Source organism: Erinaceus europaeus, unplaced genomic scaffold (genome assembly GCF_950295315.1).
Source record: "Erinaceus europaeus unplaced genomic scaffold, mEriEur2.1 scaffold_860, whole genome shotgun sequence".
Taxonomy (NCBI): domain Eukaryota; kingdom Metazoa; phylum Chordata; class Mammalia; order Eulipotyphla; family Erinaceidae; genus Erinaceus; species Erinaceus europaeus.
Window position 1 is genome coordinate 28,576 of NW_026648011.1, and position 24,902 is coordinate 53,477.

Genomic DNA, 24,902 nt, shown 5'->3' on the forward strand with positions numbered 1-24,902 from the left:
CCTGGTTCGAGCCCCCAGCTCCCCCACCTGCAGGGGAGTTGCTTCCCAGGCGGTGAAGCAGGTCTGCAGGTGTCTGTCTTTCTCTCCCCCTCTGTCTTTCCCTCCTCTCTCCATTTCTCTCTGTCCTATCCAACAATGACGGCAATGGCAACAATAACAAGGGCAACAAAATGGGGAAATGCCCCCCAGTGCAGGCACCGAGCCAGCACTAACCCTGGAGGGAAAAGAAAAAAGCCGTCAGTCAGTTCAATTAAAGCTTCCAGTGTATTAATACCATTGCTCATTATGGACTGTCATGTGTGTGGACATGCTACATTTATTCTCTTATTTACTTACTTATTTACTTATGAGAAAGATAGGAGGAGAGAGAGAACCAGACTTCACTCTGGTACATGAGCTGCCAGGGATTGAACTCAAGACCTCATGCTTAGAAGTCCAATGCTTTACCCACTGTGCCACCTCCCAGACCATGATATGCTACAGTTATAGATTCAAGCCAGAGGTGATCAGAGAGTTTAAAAGATCCTTTTATGACAAAACACAAAGTCACTTAGTGGATGTTAAAAAATACTGATCAAGGGTGGGGTGAGATAGCATAATGGTTATGCAAAGAGACTCTCACGCCTGAGGCTCCAAAGTCCCAGGTTCAATCCCCTGCACCACCATAAGCCAGAGCTGTGCAGTGCTCTGGTTAAAAAAAAAAACAAAAAAAACAACTAATCAAAAGACTGACCTAGCTAACAAAGTAAATGTTAAAACTTCAGGACTGACCTAGCTAACAAATGGTAAGACTGCAGGGGAGGGACTGGCAATGATATGCTGGTTAAGTGCACATGTTACCATGAGCAAGGCCCCAGGTTCAAGTCCCTTGCACCCACCTGCAGGGTGAAAGCTTCAGAAGCTGTGAAGCAGTATTGCAGGTGTCTTTCTCTCTGTCCTCTCTCCTCCTTCCTTTCTCATTCTGTCCTATCAAATTAACCTAAAAAAAAAAAAAAAAAAGGAATTTGCAACACTCAGCCTCACTGTTAATTCTGCAGTTACAAGTCCGAAGACAATGGCTCCTTCCAGACATCCATCCATGGTTTCTAAAGCCAAGACACAACTTAAAATAAATTAGTGTCTCTTTCTGGCTTCTTGCCCATCACTGGTCCAAGACAACTTTTTCAGAGACAGAAAGACACCACAGCCCCAAAGGCGACTCCTTCATCCTGGTGGGAGCTGGCCTCTAACCTGGGTCATGCACGTGGCAAAACAGGTGAACTGTCTTGCTGATCTGGTTATGACCTATCTACAGACTGAAAGTTCAGATTTACTCATCCTTTTGTAACTAGGTCTTAATTCCTCTAGGGAAGATATTTGACTATTGAAACGTTTTTGGAGTCATGGCAAGTTAACCCTAAGTTAAAAACGTATGTTAGAGCTAAAGCACACACCAGGGCCTCTGATCTCACCACCAGGGTGCAGTAGAGAGAGGATTCGCCCAATAACTTCTCCTGGGGTGCAGGTTTGGGTCATTTGGTCTACATAACTTAGAACTTAAATCTTAGCACTTTGGGGGCAGAGATGGGAGGGGCAGGAAAGAAGCCAAGGTCAAACCCCACTTAAAAAGTGTGTTTATGGGAGTTGGGTGGTAGTGCAGTGGGTTAAGCGCATGTGGTGCAAAGCGCAAGGACCAGCGTAAGGATCCCAGTTCAAGCCCCCGGCTCCCCACCTGCAGGGGAGTCGCTTCACAAGCGGTGAAGCAGGTCTGCAGGTGTCTGTCTTTCTCTCCCCTTCTCTGTCTTCTCCTCCTGTCTCCATTTTTCTCTGTCCTATCCAACAACGACATCAGTAACTACAACAATAAAACAATAAGGGCAACAAAAGGGAATGAATAAATAAAAGGTACAATTTTTTTTTAAAAAGTGTGTTTACAAAAATGAGAGATTGCACCATATCTCAACAACAACTTTTAAAGCAGATTTTTTTTTTTTATTAGGGAACTGCTATGATATACAGAAAACTGCCGCTGTAACAATCCAGGACTCCTTCTAAAGCCCAGCCCCCAGCAGACAAAGACTTTAAACAGCTGGCTAGTCCTGATTTTGTTTTTCCTAGTGGTAATGGTAGGCATTAAGGTAAATGGAGCCCTTAACTATGGGGAATGCGAAAAATCCACGTAGTTGACCTTTTGCTCAGGCAGATTCCTAGTGTGCCGAGTAATCCTGCTCTTTATACCTATCCCTGAGCTCAAAAAAGGAACTTCCCATGTTGATTTTTAGAAACTTCAAATCGGAAAGAGCTTTCATCCGTTTCACGTTGAATCTCCATGGGAAGCAGATTTCCTATACTTCTATCCAAAAGTGTTGCTTTTAATTTTTTTAAATGATTTACAGTCGGTAATTCATTTTCCGTTTGTTCATGAAGATCTCAAACCTATTCCTGATAAATCGCATCTAAGCCTCTAGGTGGGGTGTGTGTGTGTTTTAATGCTGTGCGCATTAACATGGCCCATTTGAAATAACTGTCTTCCTTGGATGAAGAGTCTCTCAACAGTTGGCTAGTTCCTATCATTAACCAACACACTCTCTATGTGTCTAGACTTTGCTCTTTCTGGAATTTCTAAGGAAGCAGAAGTACAGCTTCTGTTTTAATGCTGACCCAGGGTTTGAAAGGCTAAATTCTATGGCTTTCTGAACGCTTCACAGTAAATGTTCCAGAAGGAAGTAATCAACAGTAATTACAAACGAACACTCCCATGATGCTATAGATTGAACCCTTTTGGCTCAGGACTATCAAGGGGAATATTTTCATCAAGACTCCACTAATCAGGAAAACGGGCCTCAGGTGCCAAAGTTCATCAGTGGAAAACACTGGTTTGTCACTTAGTTTCTGGAGAAATGTACAGTTGCTTTGTGTGGTCATTTTTTGACACGGCATTGTTGTCAACGAACCAAAAGACACCGATACAAGAAGCGTTTACACGTCCAGTCGAAGATGACGTTCCCAATTCACCTGTCGTAAGTAAGCCAGTGAGACCGCAATGCTCCGCAACCCACTCCTGTGAACCACGTGATTTTCAAGGTTCAATAATGTAGATTTATTTTTATTCAGAAATACTTCCATGTCTACTGCTTGTAATTAGAAAACTTTAACATTTCAACAGGGACCAAAATTTCATAGGTCTTTGATGCTGTGTCAAATACATGACATTTTAACTATTTTAGTTCATAGGTAATCCTAGTCAAATTAATACAAATATATATTACTCTTAAGATTGTTGTTTCACACTGTTCTTGTCGATGGGACGCCATTTCACTATGCTTAAATCTGACAGAAGAGCACTCAAAAAATAAAAAGTACCATCAAAGAAAAAAAAATAATAGCAGCAGCACCAACTCTTCCTTAAAAACTGTTTGGAGACAGGAAATAACAACAGAAAAAAAAAAAACATCCTTCTGAATATTGACACCTGGGTCTGTAGTTCTCTAAACAGCACTTTGAATAACCAACTTCAATTTCAAAATTCATGTGTCGTCCCCTACATGAGAACAGGCAACTATCACATTCGTTAACGTCTTCTCAGCGTTCCTCCTCGGTGGCTGGCATCTGGGTGAGGTCAGCTTAGGCTGGTCCTCACTGCTGGAAGCCCAGCTCACAGCCCACAACACACACCTCCCTGTCACACACCTCCCTGTCACCGCTTTAGGAGCTGACGTGGCTCGGATGCTGTCATCTGAAGGGGGATGGGGGAGCCCCAGATCTGGCATGTTGCAGGAGCAGCCTCAGAAGGACGGACAATACCTGAACTTGACCTCACAGGTGAAGCTAGGGGGCTGAGGAATGAAAACTGAAGTACTGCGGGCTGGAGAGAGAGCTCAACGGGAGAGCATGTTGTTTTGCCGTGCCTGTCTGTGTCCCAGGTTCGAGCCTGGGCCTCACTGCATCGAAGGCAGCTTTGGTGCTGCTGTGGTCTCTTTCACTCCATCTCTATAAAAAGCAGCAAAAAGGTACCACTTACACACAAGGAAAACGATTCTCCCCTGCGTTCAACCAAGAGAAAATAAAAAAGGTGTACGTCCTGCCGTGCGGAGGCCCGGCGAGACAGGTTGCTTGGAGAGTGAACTGGCTTTGCAGTGGGAACTACCCAGGTTCGAGCCCGCCCCCCACCACACTGAGGGAAGCTTTGACACGGCTGTCTCTGCCTCTCCATCTTTCTACCCACAAAAGTCAGCCAGGAGCGGTGAAGCTCCACTGAAGAAAACAAAACCAAACGCCCCACGCAAGTATCACAGCACCAGGGGACACTCTGTGGTGAAAAAATGCAACCCAGCTACAGTAGTGTGTATGAATGCAGGAGGCCCTGACTCTGGAAGCTGGGTGGGGAAAATGGGTGAGAGTAAAATAAACTCAATTTGATGTGTTACAGAGCACAGCTCTGGTGTGAGCCCTTCCAAGGAAACTGAGTCACTGACAGTGAGTGACAGGCCTTGGTTCCCTGGGAACACCCACCTCTGGGGGTGTCTTGGGCGGTGGAGATAATACTGTGCTTGTGTGAGACAAGGCATCCTGTGGTCACCATCACCCACGTCCTCTTGTCCTGGCCATCCTGCTTCCTCCAACGCCCTTCCTTTCCTGTCTCTTCCAAAACACCTCAGAAACAAAGTCGATCATCGTTACTGCCATCGTTGGGTCTACAGGGCAACACGTATCTGAGTTTTCATACAACTCAGATTTATCATCGTTTTTTCAACAAAAAAAAGTGCTTAAGATCATCCTATGCAATGGTTTTTCCATCTCATTCGCAACCAACAGAAACACTCAGGATTCAGGTTTACATGTAATACTGAAAAGAAAAAAAAGTGAATCGGATTCTTCTCTGACCCTTTAAATAATATGCCTTCATTCCCATTTAAGAGACTCGCTTCAGTACCTTAGTGAGCTGAACTGTTGTTTGAAAAATATAGAAGGTATTATTTGAAAAATATAGAATCTTTAAATTAAAAAAATTTTCTCGAATATAAAAATGCTTTCTAAGGTTTTAAAATAACACTTTTTAGATTCTTAGTTGTGTTCGGGGGCTGAACTGGTAAGTACCCAGGTAGTTTACAAATAAAAAAGCTAGTAACATGGTTTTCAATCCAAAGTTATTAGAAAGAAGTCGCTGGTCGGTGGCCAGCCTCCAAAGAAAGTTCAGTCTCAACACAAAAGCTCCAAGTCTCTTATCCCTCAGGTGAAACTCCACCATCAAAACTTCAAAAGTCCAGGATAAACATCTCTGCACCCTCCTGATTGCAGCATTGCCCAGCGTAGCTTCAGTGAGCTGAGAGAATTGTCTGGAAAAACACAATCTCCCAAAACAATGTGTGCGAGTGCTGCCAGTCCCACGGGCTGTGGCAGGGCCGCCGACGCCAAATCCTCGCCTGTGGTGCCAGGTGGGGCGAGTGTGGAGGAGACACGAGGAACAGGAGTCAGGGACTTGTAATCAGCTGTGAACATGTCTCCTGACACGTGTCCCCGGAAGGAAGTGCGTGTGGTGGGTGGCGTGCGGGACTTAGATGAGCCTGGAGCTCCTCAGGAACTGGACGAGGACCCTGTACACAAACGTGTACTGGCAGAGGGTCTGCACCATCATCATCCTCTGCTGCCGAAGCGAGTCCAGCATCCTAGGCACGTCCAGGGTCTACGGGAGAGAAGCAGCAGAAAGGCCAAGAGAGGTCAGAGGGAACCTGCCGTGGGGCGCACCAGGCTGAGCACACACATCACCGTGCACGAGGACCCGGGTTCAAACCTCCCGGCCCCAGCTGCAAGGGGGAGGCTTCAGGAGTGGTGAAGCAGAGCTGCAGGAGTCTCTGAGTCCCCACCTGAAATGAGGAAGCTTCATGAGCAGTGAAGCAGAGCTGCAGGTGTCTCTCTCTCTCAATCTGCCCCTCCACTCCAAAATAAATAAATAAAATGGGATCTGCTTAGGAGACAGCTAGGCTTCTAAAAGATCCCATGGGTCAGAGAAGATAGCATAATGGTTATGCAAAGAGACTCTCATGCCTGAGGCTCCAAAGTCCCAGGTTCAATCCCCTGCACCACCATAAGCCAGAGCTGGGCAGTGCTCTGGTAAAAATAAATAAATAAATCTTTAAAAGAAAAGAGAAAGGTGGCCCGGAAGGTGGCACAGTGAATAAAGCACTGGATTCTCAATGCATGAGAGTCCTGAGTTCAATCCCCAGCAGCACATGTACCAGAGTGATGTCTGGTTCTTTCTCTCTGTCCTGTTTTCTTCATAAAGAAAGGAACGGAAACGAAAGGAAAGGGGAAGGGGAAGGGGAAGGGGAAGGGGAAGGGGAAGGGGAAGGGGAAGGACAGGACAGGACAGGTCAGGTCAGGTCAGGTCAGGACAGGACAGGACAGGACAGGTCAGGACAGGACAGGACAGGACAGGAGAAAATAAAATAAAATAAAATAAAATAAAATAAAATAAAATAAAATAAAATAAAATAAAATAAGAGGAAAGAAAAAAGAAAGGAAGGAGGGAAGGGAAGGGTCCCAAGGAAAGTTGTGTACAAAGACCAACTGAACCACTAGGTCCTTCTCTGCCTGTCTTGTGCCTTTTCTTCTTGCTTGCGCACGCGCGCGCGCACACACACACACACACACACACACCACACACACACACACACACACTGGGGGAATAAGCACCTCATTGTGCTCCAGACAGGCGATCATGATCTCCGACAGGATGACCACGCCAGTCCTCCCCACACCGGCGCTGCAGTGCACCAGCAGTGGGGAGTTGGGGTTCTTGGGTTCACTCGTGCTGTTGGTGTGGCGTCGGACCGACTGGATCTCCTCCAGGTAGGCTGCGAAGGGCACAAGACAAGAGGGCTCTCAGCGGAGGAGCCTGGCGGGCTGGCAGGCCGGGCCTCTCAGTGGTGGCGGCCCCGTGCGAGCCACTCACCCAGCCGGGGCTCCTGGATCTCACCTACAACACCATCTGGGAGGGAGGCCACCCTGAGGCCTTCTCCTCACGACGGGCCTGTTGGGGCCTCACGCATGTACGACCCCACAGGCCCACTTTCTCATGCCCAGACAGAGAGGGAGACAGAGACCACAGCCCTGGAGCTTCCCCGGGGAACTGGCGCTACCAGATCTGACTTTGAATTTCTCCTTCTGCACCAGGAGGTGGAGCAGTGGCGACAGCCATGAATGCCCTGGCATGAGGCCCTAAGTTCCGTCTCCCAAAGTGACATGCCAGAGTGATGCTCGGGCTCTCTCCTGTCACTAATAAAGCTTTCTCTTTAAGTTTCAGGAGTCGGGCGGTAGCGCAGCGGGTTAAGCGCATGTGGCACAAAGCGCAAGGACCAGCCTAAGGATCCCGGTTCGAGCCCCCGGCTCCCCACCTGCAGGGGAGTCACTTCACAGGTGGTGAAGCAGGTCTGCAGGTGTCTATCTTTCTCTCCCCCTCTCTGTCTTCTCTTCCTCTCTCCATTTCTCTCTGTCCTATCCAAAAATGACGACATCAACAACAATAATAACCACAACAATAAAACAACAAGGGCAACAAAAGGGAATAAGTACTTTTTTTAAAGTTTCTTATTAGGGGGCTAGGTGGGGTACCTGGTAGAGCCAGACCAAATTCAAGACCTGGTCTCCACGTGAAGAAAAGTGATGAAGCAGTGCTGTAGGCATCTGTCTCTCTCTTTCTCTCTCTCTTCTCCTTCTTTCTCAATTTGCTTCTCTTTCCAAGATTATATATATATATACCTTGTATACACACACACAGACACACACACAGGTGTGAGCCCCAGTCCCCACCTGCAGGGGGGAAGGCTTCACAAGTGGTGAAGCAGTGTTGCAAGTGTCTCTCTGTCTCCCCCTTCCTCTCAATTTCTAGCTGTCTCTATCAAATAAAGATTAAAAAATTTAAAAACATAACAAACATTAATGATCTTTGAAGCCTCCTCTAAGCACTGAGAATCTTTATTTTAATGTAAGTCCAAGAAGCCAGGGGCCAGGCAGTGGTGCACACATTACAGTGAGGAAGGACGCAGGTTCAAGCCCCTGGTCCCCAGCTGCAAGGGGGAAGCTTCACAAGCAGTGAAACGCTGCTGCACGTCCCTCCCTCTCTCTCTCTCCCCATCTCCCTCTCTCTCTCTCCCCATCTCTCTCTCTCCCCATCTCCCTTTCTCTCTCTCTCCCCACCTCCCTCTCTCTCTCCCCATCTCCCTCTCTCTCTCCCCATCTCCCTCTCTCTCTCCCCATCTCCCTCTCTCTCTCCCCATCTCTCTCTCCCCATCTCCCTCTCTCTCTCTCCCCATCTCCCCCTCTCTCTCTCCCCATCTCCCTCTCTCTCTCTCCCCAGCTCCCTCTCTCTCTCTCCCCATCTCCCTCTCTCTGTCTCCCCATCTCCCTCTTTCTCTCCCCATCTCCCTCTCTCTCTTCCCATCTCCCCCTCTCTCTCTCCCCATCTCCCCCTCTCTCTCTCCCCATCTCCCTCTCTCTCTCTCCCCATCTCCCTCTCTCTGTCTCCCCATCTCCCTCTTTCTCTCCCCATCTCCCTCTCTCTCTCCCCATCTCCCCCTCTCTCTCTCCCCATCTCCCTCTCTCTCTCTCCCCATCTCCCTCTCTCTCTCTCCCCATCTCCCTCTTTCTCTCCCCATCTCCCTCTCTCTCTCCCCATCTCCCTCTCTCTCCCCATCTCCCTCTCTCTCCCCATCCCCCTCTCTCTCTTCCCATCTCCCTCTCTCTCTCCATCTCCCTCTCTTTCTCTCCCCATCTCCCTCTTTCTCTCTCCCCATCTCCCTCTCTCTCTCTCCCCATCTCCCTCTTTCTCTCCCCATCTCCCTCTCTCTCTCCCCATCTCCCTCTCTCTCCCCATCTCCCTCTCTCTCCCCATCCCCCTCTCTCTCTTCCCATCTCCCTCTCTCTCTCCATCTCCCTCTCTTTCTCTCCCCATCTCCCTCTCTCTCTCCCCATCTCCCTCTTTCTCTCTCCCCATCTCCCTCTCTCTCTCTCCCCATCTCCCTCTCTTTCTCTCCCCATCTCCCTCTCTCTCTTCCCATCTCCCTCTTTCTCTCTCCCCATCCCCCTCTCTCTCTTCCCATCTCCCTCTCTCTCTCCATCTCCCTCTCTTTCTCTCCCCATCTCCCTCTCTCTCTCCCCATCTCCCTCTTTCTCTCTCCCCATCTCCCTCTCTCTCTCTCCCCATCTCCCTCTCTCTCCCCATCTCCCTCTCTCTCTCTCCCCATCTCCCTCTCTTTCTCTCCCCATCTCCCTCTCTCTCTCTCCCCATCTCCATCTCTCTCTCTCCACTTCTGTCTCTATTCAAATCAAAGACAGACAATACTCTTTAAAAATATTTAAAGATCAAACTGGTCCAAGTCCTCTATGATTCCCCAGGTCCAAGGAAAGGTTTGAGGAGCCCACGCCTCCCTGTCCTCAGGGATGGCCGAGACACTCACATAAAAAGCCCTTGATGTCCTCCGGGCAGCCATGCTCAGGCCAGTCAGTGTACTGGAGATGCCACACCGTGCGCTCCTGCCCCGTGAGCAGGTGCTTCATCTTCAGCCCGGTGGTGGCATAGCAGCCCGAGTCCGTGCGGAAGCGGGTGATGATCTTGAACCGCCCATAGGTGACGGTGTTGTGGCGGGAGCCGAGGCGTGGCCAGTACCGAAAGCTCTTCTCCCTCCCGCCCTCCTGTCAGAGATGAGAGCTCTAAACACAGCCAAAGGAAGCCCTTCCGCGGTATCTGAAACCCGGGAGCCGGCCTGCCCTGCCTTCCTCTCTGAAGGCCAGGGGTCCCCGCCCTGTGACCACCCAAAACTGTTCCTCTGGGGCCAAGGAAATCAGGTACGTGCGGGAGACTCACCTCCTCTGCTGTCACCATGGCTATGATGGCAACTCCCTGTTCCCACACCATCTGCCAAAAATCCTGACAGGTGTTCTGCAAGGGTCCCTGCGTGGCAATATAATCCCATCCAATCCCACTGATGGAGACCTGAAATCAGAAAGGTCAAGCATAAAATCAGCGAGAAAGAGAGAGAGAAAGAGAGAGGGAGGGAGAGAGGGATTCTCAGAGAGAGATGGGGAAAGAGAGCTAATATTTATGTCCAGGGTAGGACTGGAAAGCAAATCCCTCAGCAGAGTAAAGAAAGGCTTTTTCGGGGCAGGGCAGTGGCGCACCAGGTTAAGCACACATATTACTAAGCACAAGGACCCGCACCAGGATCGGGTTCAAGTCCCTGGCTCCCCACCTGCAGGGGGAAAGCTTCACAAGTGCTGAAGCAGGGCTGCGGGTGGCTCTCTGTCTCTCTCCCTCTCTATCACCCCCTCCCCTCTCAATTTCTCTCAGTCTCTATCTAATAATAAATAAAAGGTTTAAAAATAATTAAAGGAAGGAAGGACGGGAAGGAAAGGCTTTTTCTATTCCTTGTCCTCAATACAATTCCTATTCTCGGACACTGAAGCCACGTTGTGTCTGTATGGTCTGGGCTAATCTCCTTAACGACTCCGAATCTCATTTCTCATTCACAAAAATATAAACATCGCCTATGCCATTAGGACTGTCATCAGGACTAAGTGAGCCAGTACAGAAAAGGCCGTGTTCCTGTAGAAGTGCTGCTGCCACTGTAGTTCTTTTTTTCTTTAATGAAAACAGCAATATTAAAAAAAAAAAAAAATCACCAGAAGCCAGAGATCAACAGTGTTCTGACCCCCTATATCTCCTTAAATAATAATAGTAATTAAGGAAAAAAGAAGTGTTTCCAATTCATCAATTTCTGCACCACCATAAGCTTTTCCGCAATAATAAGAGTAAGTTTCCGTTTATAATTTCAGTCTCCAGAGCACAGGTGGGTATAACTGAAATGCCTGTGTCGCAGTCACAAGACCTGGCTTGAGTCTGGGCCCCGCCAATATCTGGTGCCAGCAGCAGCCAACCCCCAAGCACCTGACTCGAGAACCCTGGGCCCAGCACCGCTCTGCCTGAGTCATAAGCTGTGTGCCCCTTCAGAGCGGCACCTGGCACAGCCCCTGCGGCTGGTACCGACGGTCACAGCCAACAAGAAGGGAGGGAGGAGCAAGGACCTGGGGGAGCCCAAGGGTGAGGCCCAGCACTTCTCCCCTCAGAGTCAGCACAGTGAGCTCTCTCTCACACTGGGCAATGGGAAGCGCAGGAATTCTGCATGTCTGGCTTTCTGTCCTCCCTCGGGTCTCTGAAGATCCATCTCTTACTTCTCTAGTCGTGAGAGACTGGACGAGTCCCTACAGAGAAGTGTGAGTGTGTGTGTGTGTGTGTGTGTGTGTGTGTGTGTGTGTGTGTGTAATAAAAAGCATATAGAGGGGCTGGGCAGTGGCTTACTTAGTTGAGTGCACATATTACAGTGCTCAAAGACCTGGGTTCAAGCCCCTGGTCTCCAAATGCAGTGGGGAAGCTTCACAAGTGGTGAAACAATGCTGCAGGTGTATCTCTCTCCCCTTCCCTATCAACTCGTATCTGTATCCAAAATCAACAATAAATAGCACTGGGCTAAGCACACATAATGTGAAGCTCAAGGACCTGCTCAAGGATCCTGGTTCGGTTCGAGCGCCCTTGGCACCCCACCTGCAGGGGGGAGTCGCTTCACAAGCGGTGAAACAGGTCTGCAAGTGTCACTGTCCCTCTCAATTTCTCTCTGTCCTATCCAAATAAAAAAAAGGGGGGGGAATAGCCACCAAGACAGTGGATTCATAATATGGACACCAGAAAAAAAACACAGAGGGTCAGCAAAACAGAACACTTAAATAGCGTGCGCAACACAGGTTGCAAGTCTGAAGGAAGCTTCGGTGCTGTGATTTCTCTCAGTCTTCCTCGCTCCCTCTCTATGTCTCTGCTGAAGAAGAAGGAGAACAAGAACAACAATGAGTGACTTGGGAGATAGACCACTGGACTTGCACACAAGAGGTCCCAGGTATAATTCTTGACACCACCAGTGGCCAGAGCTGAGTAGTGCTCTGGTCAAAATAATAGTAATAATAAAATAAAAGGAGAAGAAAACCCACATCCCCAGACTCGTCCAGTCTCTCACGACTAGAGAAGTAAGAGATGGATCTTCAGAGACCCGAGGGAGGACAGAAAGCCAGACATGCAGAATTCCTGCGCTTCCCATTGCCCAGTGTGAGAGAGAGCTCACTGTGCTGACTCTGAGGGGAGAAGTGCTGGGCCTCACCCTTGGGCTCCCCCAGGTCCTTGCTCCTCCCTCCCTTCTGGGGGTACTGAGGTATCACAAGCAAAGTGCCAGGCAGGTCTCTAGAAAAAGCCCCAGGTATCAAACTGCTCTCATTCGGTATTGATCATAAACTAAATAAAAAGTGACAGAGAATAAAAGGCAGCATGAGACCACACAGACTCATCGCCTCGCTATAGGAAAAATGTCTCCTCCTCCCAGCAGATTCCACACTCTGTTCACTGCAGTGCCCGGGCCTCACCTTGATGTGTGACGCGTTGATGTAACCCGTGTTGTTTTCTTTCGTGGGGACCAGCTCGACTCTGGTGTCGTCATAGGGAAGGACGTCCTGAAAGCGATTCCTCTCAGCGTTTTCGGGGAGCCGAGCTGTGGAGCACTCGCCGCCTACCAGGCGCTTCTTGAGGATGCGTTCATACTCCGTGAACACCACGCCCTGCTCCAGGCGGTGCTCCAGGATTCTGCACTGGAAGACAGAATGTGTGGCATGATGGGAAGGCAGCCACGCCAGCAGGACTTCTGACTGCTATGTTTCAGGTCTTGTTCTCTGCCTCTAGACTAGGGTAGCAGATATGTGGCAAATGCTAAGGGACACTAAAGTTCACATTTTTAAAAAAATTTTATTTGATAGAGACAGAGAGAAATTGTGAGAGGAGGGGGAGATGGAGAGGAATAGAAGCCTGCAACCCTGCTTCATCACTCAGGAAGCTTTCCTCTTACAGGTGGGGACCAGCTGGTTGAACCCAGATCCTTGTGCACTGTAATGTATGTGCTTAACCAGGGGCGCACCGCCAGGCCCCTAAAAGCTCACCTTTTTTTTGTTTTTGCCTCCAGGGTTATAGTTGGGGCTCAGCGAATCCACTGCTCCTGGAGGCCATTTTTGTTGTCCCTGTTGTTATTATTGTTATTGCTGTTGTTAGATAAGACAGAGAGGGGCAGAGAAAGATAGACACCTACAGACCTGCTTCACTGCTTGTGAAGTGACCCCCTTGCAGGTGGGGAGCCAGGAGCTCGAACCGAGATCCTGATGCCAGTCCTTGTGCTTCAAGCCATGTGTGTTTATAACCCCCTGTGCTACTACACAGCCTGCTGAAGTTCACTTTTTAACAAAATACAGTCATGAGAGTTAAACAAAATCAAAAGCTCTGGTGGTGAGACTTATCCACAAGCAACCTGCTGAATTCATTTTCTCTAAGTCTGTGGTTGGAGGTGTGACCTTGAAGAATCAGGGAACAGTGTAGAAAACAGTCCTACAAGGAATCCACTGCAGCCTTTACAAACAAATGCTCTGACTTTTAAAAGTTGGTGCCATGTAAGGAAGACTGGAAACAGTTACGACTAGAAACCATCACCCAGATCCAATGGCATGCGAATTAATATTTGCTCAGCACAGAAAGTCCTGCCTGTTTGGTTTCGAGATTATGAAACCTTATGGCACATACAGTTTGGGTCACAGAAGAAATTGTGAAAGAAATTGTGAAAGATTCAGTAACTGCCATCAAAAAAAGAAAAAACAGAATGTCCACTTGGGCAATGCAGCGGCCCCTGGGTGATGACTGCTTCTATAGACAGACAGACAGCGGCAAAGCTGGACACCTTAAGCACTCAGACAGTGCAATGCTTCTCCATCTGCACAGCGCAGGTTCAAACCTGGACCCCACTGCATTTTAGGAAGCTTCAGTGCTGTGGTCACCTTCATTCTCTCTCTCTCTTGGGAAGGGGGAAGAATCTTGAGCCTGGGCAGTGTGTACCTCATCACAGACCCCTGCAAGTGTCAACCTGGCTTTGACCTAGCACGTTATGATCGGGCCCTCCTCAATCGCTATGGAACAGGCCATGGCCGGTGCGCCGCTATGTTCCATCGCTGGGGAGCCAGAGACGACCCGAACTGCCCCTGCGGCTCCAGACAGACTATGACCCACATAGTCAACGACTGCCACCTCTCCAGATTCAAAGGAGGTCTCGAAACTTGACATCAGGCTCAACCTGACGCTGCTGACTGGCTACGGAAAAAGGGCAAATGCTAGAAGAAGAAGTGCACACACATTACCACATAAAAGCACCTGGATTCAAGCCCCTCATCCCCACCTGGTGGGAAAGAGTTTCATGAGCGGTAAAGCAGTGTAGCAAGCATCTCTCTTTCTCCTTCTCCTTCTCCTCTTCCTCATCTCCCCCTTCCCTCTTAATTTCCTTGATCTCTATCAAAAAAATTTAAAAAAATTAAGTGACTACGGGGGGGCAGTGAATTCACTGTGCAGGCACCCAGTTGGCAATATAAAAAATAAATAAAATAAATAAATGAAATTTAAAAATCAAGACTGTCACAGAGGGTTGGAAGAAAGATATAAACAAGGGGTCAGGCAGTAGCGCAGCGGGTTAAGCGCAGGTGGCACAAAGCGCAAGGACCAGCCTAAGGATCCCGGTTCGAGCCCCCGGCTCCCCACCTGCAGGACAGTCGCTTCACAGGTGGTGAAGCAGGTCTGCAGGTGTCTATCTTTCTCTCCCCTCTCTGTCCATTTCTCTCTGTCCTATCCAACAACAGACAACATCAATAACAATAATAATAACTACAACAATAAAACAACATGGGCAACAAAAGGGAAAATAAATACATAAATAAATAAATATTTAAAAAATCATAAAAATTTATTTACAAAAGTGTTAAAAAATTTACAAAAAAAAAAGAGAAAGTTTTAAACAGCATTCTAAAACAAACAAACAAACAAAATCCTACCCAACTTCAGACTGAAATGATCTGTCAAGACTTGAGGTGCCCACTGTCCCCCATTCTGAGACCCTGATTACAGAGACTTGGGCCCCCACCACAGGCAGTCAGCCCACCTACGCTCCAGGGCCCCACACGTACATACGTACCCTCTCATCGTTGGTGGCTTGATTGGTCACTTCCTTCCCTCCATCTGGTAGAGGCAGGCGCGACAGGGAGAGTCCATTCAGGGCCGCCAACTTGAGAGGACCGATTTTTTTGGCATCCCTCTTTTTCATTCCCTATGAAGGTATTTGCATGGACATGTGAAATATACACAAATATACTACACACACACACACACACACACACACCCCTGAAATAATAACAATGATAAATAATAGAAATCTCGGCGGACGGAGCTAGAGACAGAAGGAGTGTTCACTCGCCAGCAGCCATAGGGGAGGTTACTCTCCTTCAGGAGAACAGAGGCTGGAGGAGGAGGAGGAGGAGGAGGAGGACATTCCTTTCATGGTCACAGCCCTGATAAGACTCCGTGATAGAGGTTATGAAACGTGACTGGTTCCAAGAGGCTGTGTTGTAATAAAAGGCGAGGCTTCCTGGCAGACAGCATTCCATCCTGGGACACCCAGAAATCACCTGTGGTCACAACAAGGGGTTTCTCCCGCAGTGACTTCACTGTGCTTTTAGTCTTTAGTGTGAATTGCTCAGTGCTAGTAAGATAGCTCACCGCAGGGCACCAGCCTTGTTGTGCATGTGACCCAGCTTTTGAGCCCCGTCTCACTCTCTCCTTTCTCGAAAAGTTGAGGGTCGGCCTGGAGAGAGCAGCAATGCCCTGGCTCTGACTCTTCTGGATCTTCAAGTCATTCAGGGGAAGAAAGTATGCACTTGTCTGCCATTTCTCTCTCTGCTCTGCTCTGCTCTAGCCTGCTGCAAACTTGTGGTCCTGGGCTAGATCACCGCACCTATTGAAACGATCACGTAGTTAAAGGACGGTAAAACAGAATGGTAGTCTCGGTTATGAAGCCAGGAGAACGGGGTCTAAAATATACACAAGAGGGCACCAGCAGAATCTGCCTCTTGAATGCAGGTGTTTCCTAAGGTTACTGTCAAAGTTGAAGAGTTTCTTCCTCAAGCCCACACAGGTGAAGTCGCTCGCATTCAGCGGCTCCTCAGAAGCCTTGATGAAAATGAGGGCGTGACAGTGACTCCCTTCAACAGAAAAGCTTTTCTCACTTCTACCTCCAAAGAAGTCAGCTTGATTCCCAAGTCCTATCAGCCAGGGAGAAAGGGAAGGAGGGAGATGGACATTAAGAGGTTTCTGTTTGGGTTAAAATCCAGGACCCTGGTCTGGGGAGATAGCATCATGGTTCTGCAAACAGATATTCCTGCCTGAGGCTCTGAGGTCCCAGACTCGATCCCCAGCACCACCATAATCCAGCAGTGCTCTGATCTTTCTCTCTGTAGCTCTCTCTTTAAAATAAAATAAAATCAATACAGTAGGGGGAGACAGTATAATGGTTATGCAAACAGACTCTCATGCCTGAGGCTCCAAAGTCCCAAGTTCAGTCCCCAGCACCACCAAAAGCCCAAGCTGATCAGTGCTCTGGTTAAAAAAAAAAAAAGTCACTTAAGAATATTTTTTAAAATAATAAAATAAAATTCCAGGTTCCTAGCTTATGCATAAGAGGTGTCCTAACAAATATCTAACAAGTGATTGGAGGAAGGGAAGTGTTTTAGTGGGTGTCACTCTGAACTGAGATGCAGTGTCAGATTCCACACTACAAATACTCCTTTCCTGGGGGGTTAAGCACACATGGGGCAAAGCGCAAGGACCAGCTCAAGGATCCCGGTTCGAGACCCCAGCTCCCCACCTGCAGGGGGTTGCTTCACAAGCAGTGAAGCAGTGCTGGAGGCCTCTGCCGCCCCCCCCCCCCCCGCCTCCTCCTCTCAATCTCCTTCCCTTCTTTTTGTCTCAATTCAATAAACAAGTAAAACATAAGAAAGTAAAAAAATACTGAGTGTGTAACTAGACTCGAGTCAGTTGGAACACTCAAAGCAGATAGCAATCAGCTCTCTGGAGGTGGAGCTGGGTGGAGAATTCGCAAAGGTCGCAGCTTATCTGCAAATTGTTTCGCTGTGGCTAATTAACACTAGGCGTCTATAACTTCAGTTGGCATCAGACAGTTTGTTCTAAGACTTAAACAAGATACCGGCAACCCTGAGTGACTATGAAGGGGTGAGAGGGGCTGGACTTTTCCCTTCTGGGGCCTCATGAAGTTAAATGCACAGTGACAGGTTCAATATGGACTGAGCACTTTCTGCCCCATATGGCCTCACCTACAAACACTGGCCCCTCAATGGTCTGGGGTCCTCTTCATAGAAAACACAAAAAAATCCCTCATAGCTTTTTCTGACAACCCAATACATGGAACTAAGAGTTAAAGTAAACTGCCCATTAGAATCAGCTTTGCTGCACCATCTGATTTATAAGGCATCTGGGTGGTGGTGCACCAGTTAAGCGCACACAGGACTATGCACAGTGACCCCGGTTCAAGCCCCCGCTCTCCAGCTGCAGGGGGGATGCCTCACAAGGGGTGAAGCAGGTCTGCAGGTCTCTTTCTTCTCCATCTCCCCTTCCCCTTTCAATTTCTCTCTGTTTTATCAAATAAAACAGGAAAAAAAGAAAAGAAAGGATAAAATGACAACTAGAAGCGGTGGAACAGAGTTCCAACAACTGGAGGAAAAAGAAAAAAAAATTTGCTTACGATCTAATGTGGAGCGCAGGTCACATTAATTCTAAGGCAGAGAAGGGGTGACCAGCACTGTAAGACAGGGATCTGCATTACCATCTAGTGTGGAGTGCAGGTCACTAAGGCAGAGAAGGGGTGACCAGCGCTGTAAGATAGGGATCTGCGTTACCATCTAGTGTGGAGTGCAGGTCACTAAGGCAGAGAAGGGGTGACCAGCGCTGTAAGACAGGGATCTGCATTACCATCTAGTGTGGAGTGCAGGTCACTAAGGCAGAGAAGGGGTGACCAGCACTGTAAGATAGGGATCTGCATTGCTGACCCAGGAAGGGTCAGGACACTGAGCAGAACTTCTGGGAAACAGCTGAGGGAACTAGAACTAGGGAAACTGGATGCCGTCCCAGGAGATTCCACTCGAAAGTTCTGCATGCACCTTTCGCCTTGATACAGCTGCCCTTCACGTCCGGTAAGCAGAAGCCAAAGCCAGGTGTTTGTTCGATTCCATCAGGACGGTTGGACTCAGAGGTCGTTGAGTGACAACTGGCATTTTCAGAGAACCAAATGCATCATGGCTTTAGGATTCCATGGAACCTATAAGGTCCCATTCAAGACATACAGGGCAGGGGAGGTGACGCAGGCCTGGTCAGTGTGACACCCTGGGAAAACCCTAGCAGCACAGCGAGCAACCAAGATGAAACCATGTCAGCCTCTGTGGCTGGTAACCAGTGTCTTGAGCCTGGGCTCTGGCTGTTTCTATGTCACTTACACAGAGAGCAGGGGGCAGTTTACCCAGCAGAGCACATTACCACACACAAGGACGAAGGTTCAAACCCCAGTATCCCACTGGAGCACAAGGCATGATGTATGCTGTGTGTCTCTCCCCCCTCACTCTCTCTACCTCTGTCTCTGGCTTTTTTAAAAAAAAAAGAAACCAAAAGGTGAGGAGGGGGTGGAAAAGAGAGAGAGAGAGAGAGAGAGAAAGAGGAAGAGAGAGAGAGAGAGACCTGCAGTCCTGCTTAGTCACTTGTGAAGCTTTCCCCCTGCAAGTGGAGGCCAGGGGCTTGAACCTGGGTCCTTGAACACTGTGATGTGAGTGCTCAGCCAGGTGCGTCACTGCCTGGCCTCTATCTCTGGCTCTTTATCAAAGGAAAAATGGCCTACAGGAACGGTGGAGTCATCCTGTAGGTACCAGGTCTGAGCAAAATCCCTGGTGGCAAATAAAACCAGCAGAGACCTGAATATCAGGCTACACGCAAAATAACTGTCATTTGGGGGAAACGTTAGGTCCCACATAAACATAATAGGCAGGTTTGTTTGTCTGTTTTGTTTTTAGCTTTTTGCAGAACCTAACAGACTATGGTTACAGATAAGCAACATGGGTTTCAAATTCAAGTGTAGGACCAGGAGACAGTTCAGCCAGCACAGTGTGTTTCTGACATGCACAAAGCCTGGGCTCAAACCCCAGCAACACACCTCAGGGGCGCTCCACGAAGGGCACTGTCTTTGCCTCTTCTCTCTTACCTCCTTTCTCTCTGTCCCTCTCTGTCTCTGTCTCTCTCTACCCCTCTCCATCTGAAGTAAAAAGAAAACAACAGCCATGAAGTAGTGGAATCACGCTTGTGCTTGGCCAGAGTGCTGTGAAAGAAAATATAAAATAAAATTTCAGTTCAGTTGTGTGGCGCTGGAGATTATCTTTAGGCTTATTTCCTCGGCTGTAGAAGGGGCCTAGCAACAAGCCTTTGTCAAGACCTGGCAGAGGAGCCATGCTAGGCACAGGAGATGGCAGCCAAGGGCCATGTGTGCTTCCTCATTTTGTTTGAAATAAGCCACAAGTGCTCAGCTGCTGCTGGGTAGCCGAAAGCGTTATGTCTACAAGAGACCTTCCCTGGGTCCTCAGGGCTGGAACCTGGGTCCTCACACAAAGCGAAGCGTGCTCTCTACCAGGTGAGCTGTCGCCCGGCTCCTGCATCTCACCTTCCTCTGGAGGAAGCAGGGCTTTGCAGCCCCCCAGGAAGCTTGGTGGCTAGAGCTCTAGACTGAAAGTCATGAGGGTCTGCATGGACTCCCTGGTACCAGAGTAATGCTCTGGCTCTCTCTCCCTCTTTCTCACCTTAGTCATTAAATAAACTGGGGGGGGGGGGGGCGACGGAGCGCCTGATGAGAGCAACGTGACCATGTGCAAGGACCCTGGCTTAAGCTCCTGCTTCCCACCTGTAGGGGAGAAGCTTCAAAAGCAGTGAAGGAAGTCTGCAGGTGTTTATCTTTCTCCTTCTCTACTTCCCCTCCTCCCTCAATTTCTCTGTCCCAGCATATAAAAAATAGAAAGGGGAAAAGGAAAAAAGTAGTCACTGGAAGAGATGGATTCAGTGTCTGCTGAGTCCAAGCAGTAAAAACAAACAAGTAAATGGATGATTTTTTTTTTTTGCCTCCAGGGTAATCGCTGGGGCCAGCACTAGGAATCCACTGCTCCTGGAGGCCATATTTTTCCATTTTGTTGCCCTTGTTGTTGTTGGATAGGACAGAGAGAAATTGAAAGGAGGGGAAGACAGAGGGGGGAAGAAAGATAGATACCTGCAGACCTGCTTTACCACTTATGAAGTGACCCCCTGCAGGTGGGGAGCTGGGGAGAGGGGGAACTCAAACCAGGACTCTTACCCCGGTCCTTGCGCTCCGTATCACGTGCGCTTAACCTGCTACTGCCGGCCCCATAAATGAACCTTTTAAAAAAGTAAAAACTGAAGACTGGCACTCTGGGGTTTTCAGCTGCAATACCCAAATCTCTCTCCAGCCCTCAGAGGTCACGGCCCTCCCTGCAGTTCAAGCTCAGACGTCAAGCCCAATGTCAGAGAACTTGCCCGGGGATGTATAAAACCCTTACTTCCTTTTCCTTCATCTGCGTTCGTGAAATATTTCATTCTTTCTTTTCCTTCGCACAGAATCCAAGCCTTGGCCTTGCCATTGCATCAAACACATTATCTCTTCTAGAAAATGAGTGAAATTTGGGGCCGGGAGGTGGTGCACCTGGCTGAGCGCACATATTACAATGTACAAAGACCCAGGTTCGAGCCCCCGGCCCCCACCTGCAGGAGGAATGCTTTGTGAAGCAGGGCTGCAGGTGTCTCTCTGTCTCTCTCCCTCTCTATCACCCTCTTGATTTCTGGCTGTCTCTATCCAATAAATAAAGATTTTTAAAAAATTAATTAAAAAAAAAAAAAAGAAAGAAATTGAGTGACATTCTAATCAAGCCCCATGGCTGCCGCAGACGCACTAAGAAGGGCTCCAATGATGGTTCAAAATGTCCCAGGTGAGCCAAGTGTGGAGTCAAACATGCAGGTACGCGTGCTGGGAGGGAAGCTAGAGGCGAAAACAAAAGAGCCGGAAAGGCCTGCCAAATCCCTCAACTGGACAGTGCGCTGCCCGGCATGTGTAGCCCCAGGACGAAGCCCAGCTCCCACTCCACGCTGAAGGAAGCTCCGGTCTCTTTCATTCTGTCTCTAACAAATTCAAAAGAAGAGACAGAGACCAAGAAGAATACTCACCCCAAGTGGCGGCAGCCCCTCCACGATGCTCTTCTTCCCGGAGAGGAGGTCGGACACGGGTCTCTTCTTCAGAGAGTCCCTCCTGGCCCGGTACCGCCCGGACGTGGTGAGGTCCGACTCAGACATGCAGGGGGTCAGCACCCCATCCCTGCGGGACCCGGGGCTGCCCTCCCTGGGCCTCTTCTCGGCCTCTGGGACATGAAGCTGGGGCTCCAGGATGTGCAGGGGCCCGGCCACCACTGGGACGGGGTAGTCAAGCTGCGGGTCCTGGGGGTAGCCACCCTGGGTGTGAGGGGACAGCGCCCCCCGCAGGCCCACGTCCTCTTCCAGGTCCTCTTCCTCCTCACTGCTGTGCACCAGCATGGTGGCATCGGAGAGTGACTTCTTGTGGCCGTAGCCCAGGAGGCTGTCCTGCCCGTCGGGCTGGGCCACGCTGGGCTGGGAGCCGGCAGAGGGGACCCGGGGGGCCACGTCGGCGGCCGAGGCGGACATGGTCCTCTCCTTGAACCGCAAGCCCTCCAGGCCGTGGGCCAGGCCGGCCACCTCGATGCTGTTCCTCTTGTGCAGCTGGGCCCGCCGGGCAGCCGTGAGCGGCTCGCTCACCTCCTGCAGGGAGTGGGCCACGGGCAGGCTGTCCTCCTGGAAGGTCTGCACCGAGTGGTGGACGCGCCGGGTGATGAGATCGGGGTTGCTGCCGCCGTCCAGGTGGCGGGACAGGTCGGGGGTGCTGTTGGCCGGCCGCGGGGCCGGGTAGGGCGGCGGCGGGCGGTACACCTGCGTGCCCAGGATGTTGCCCCCCGGGTAGTCCTGGGCCTGCAGCTGGGCATCGGTCAGCTCGGGCACACTGACCGCCCCCAGCACGGGCCTGCGCTCCGCCGGGTGCGGGGAGGCCGACTGGCTATGGAAGCTCAGGCCGAAGGGGTAGAGGGGCTGCGGGCCGGGGCCCCGCACGTGCTCGCGGATCTCGGGCTGGCTGTACCCCAGGGCGGCCCGGCTGCAGGGGTGCGAGCCCCCCAGGCTGAGGTTGCGCAGGGAGTGGCTGTGGCGGGCGGCGGGCTGCAGGCCGCGGTTCAGCTGCTTCATGACCGTGTCGTAGTCGGGGGTGGGCCGGTAGGACGGCGGGATCAGGGCGCTGTGGCGGTGCGAGGGGAGGTAGTCGGGCCGCAGGACGTCGCTGCCGGTGATGCTGGGGTTCGAGGACACGGGGGAGGGCTGCGGGAAGGGCTGCGGGTTGTTGAGCGAGCTGGTGCTGTGCGCGCTGTACACGCTGCCGTTGCGCAGACGGCCGCTCAGCTCCATCTGCGCGCGGTCCAGGCTGGTCTGCGAGTGGCAGTAGTAGCCGTTCTGGCTGGCGACGAACAGGTTATCTGGGGGGATGAAGCAACCAGTCTGCTTAAGAGGCCAGGCCGTGTGCCTGGTGGAGTGTATGCATTCCAGTGAGCAAGGGCCCGGGTTCAAGACCCCGGTCCCCACGCCCCGCTGGTGGGGCGAAGAAGCTTCCTGAACCCTGACGCAAGCTTACAGGTGTCTCTCGTTCTCTCTCCCTCTCTGTTTCTCTCTTTTCTTTGGCCTCCAGGGTTATCGCTGGGGGTGGGTGCCTGCACCAGGAATCCACTGCTCCTGGAGGCTATATTTTTCCCTTTTGTTGCCTTTGTTGTTTTATCTCTGTTGTTGTTGTTATTGTTGATGGACAGGACAGAGAGAAATGGAGAGAGGAGGGGAAGACAGAGAGGGAGACAGAAAGACAGACACCTGCAGACCTGCTTCACCGCCTGTGAAGCGACTCCCCTGCAGGTGGGGAGCCGGGGGCTCGAACCGGGATCCTTACGCCAGTCCCTGCGCTTTGCACCACTTGCGCTTAACCCACAGCACTACTGCCCGACACCCGCAGACAAAGTTTCTCTTTATCTCTGTCCGAAACAAACATAATCAAATGCAAAAAGTGTATATCGATATACAATGTATTTGAGTATTTGTTCCCTTTTAAGTTTTATTTATTTCGTTTTAATGTTTGTTAGTTTGTTTCTCCGCTAGAACACTGCTCAGCTCTGGCTTGTATGGTGCAGGGGATCAAACCTGCACCATCTCTCAGGCCACACAGAACGTCAGCCAAAGACTCTTTTGCCCTCAGGATCTCTTAATCACATCAGTTTGTTCAGACAGTTCTATCTGGCATTTCAGAGACCATGTGTGTTACCTTGGGAGGAAGTGTAGGGCTCTGTGTAGTGTCCGTTGTAATGCAGCTGGGGAGGAGGAGGCATCACATACCGCTGCGGCTTAGAGTAAGAACAGAAAGTTGCAGATGGTTAAAATACTCGATGCATGGCAGATGGAAAGTCAGTCTCTGCTGGTTTCTTTCTTTTCAGTTAACCACTTCTTCTTAAGAGGGGGCCGGGTGGTGGTGACACATGTGGAGAGCACATGTTACAGTGTGCAAGGATCTGGGTTCAAGTCACCTGTTCCCATTTGTAGGTGGGAAAGCTTCATGACTGGTCAAGCAGTCTGTAGCGCTCTCTCGTACTCTCTCTCCTCTCCTCTCTCTTTTCCTCTTTACCTCCCCCCTCCTCTTTCAATGTCTTGATGTCTCTATCTAATTAATTGATTAAAATGAACCCTTCTTAAGGAGTTAAATATACTATGCATGGAAAAATTGCATGAATTGAAAAGGCCCCATAGTTCTCTCTGCTTCTGCCATCTGGGTATTTCCCAGAATGTCAATGTCAAGGTCCAAAGTGTTGATATCAGACAGTGCAAGAAAACAAGCCATAGCCACACAGAAGTAACTGATAGAAGGGGCCGGTGGGGGCACATCTGGTTGAGGGCAAACCTTGCCCCACGTGGGTTAGAGCCACTGTTTCTCACCTACAGGGGGGAATTTTCACAAGAAATGAAGCAGGTCTGCAGATGTCTATCTTTCTCTCCCTTCCCTCCTCTCAATTTCTCTCTGTCTTATCTAATAAAATAGAAAGAAAAAAATAAAAGGAATTCAAAAGCAATTGATAAAAATTTCTGAATTCATACATGAACATTTGGCTATAAGAATCTTGCTATGTGGTATATTTAATGAATTTAATATTTAATCTTGTTGCGCAAAATCAGTTAAGTTCTGATTGCTCTCGATTAAATCTTTACGATTTAGTTAACACCACAGACTTTAATTGTCTGCAATATCATAAATACTGTGTGTGTGTATACATACTTATCAGGTTGTATCAATGAGAAAAAAATTATTTCTTTGATTCAAAATAACTATAATAACTGCATAGTGATTTAAACTGAAAAATTAACACCTTCTAAAAATACTTCATCTGGGAAGCTGTGTTTTCCTTCCCTCTTACCAGTGACATCCTTGAAGATGACCTCCTCCTGATCAGGTTCAGAGAAACGGTCTGAGTTTGCCTGAAAAATAAGACCCGTCTTTGAGGACATGTTCCACTCTTAATCTCCTTCTCTCTCTTTTTACTAAAACTACCAGAAGAATTAAAAAGCTAAGATGATAAATCTTCTAAAAAAAAAAAAAAAAAGCAGTGGTCTGGGAGGTGATGCTGTTGATAGAGCACTGGACTCTCAAGCATGACAGTCCAAGTTTTTATCCCCGGTATACAATAAATACAATCTTACAAAAGAAAGGAAGAGATGGAGGAAGGAAGGAAAATTTAAGTGGAGAGGGGGGAAAGAAACTAATCTAATTGTC

The 24,902-nt window shown here is 49.4% G+C and overlaps 1 protein-coding gene across 1 annotated transcript; it reads right to left on the minus strand.

The window, feature by feature from the left end:
* Positions 1–3,069: 3,069 nt before the first annotated feature.
* On the minus strand, positions 3,070–24,696 carry LOC132536577 (tyrosine-protein phosphatase non-receptor type 21-like; the record flags this gene model as incomplete). The annotated part of the gene is made up of 9 exons (XM_060184630.1): positions 3,070–5,662; positions 6,673–6,833; positions 9,435–9,669; positions 9,842–9,970; positions 12,439–12,660; positions 15,069–15,200; positions 21,209–22,575; positions 23,406–23,484; positions 24,547–24,696. Coding segments are annotated over 9 exons (2,604 nt in total), but the record flags the coding sequence as incomplete, so codon positions are not given.
* Between the last annotated feature and the right edge of the window lie 206 nt (positions 24,697–24,902).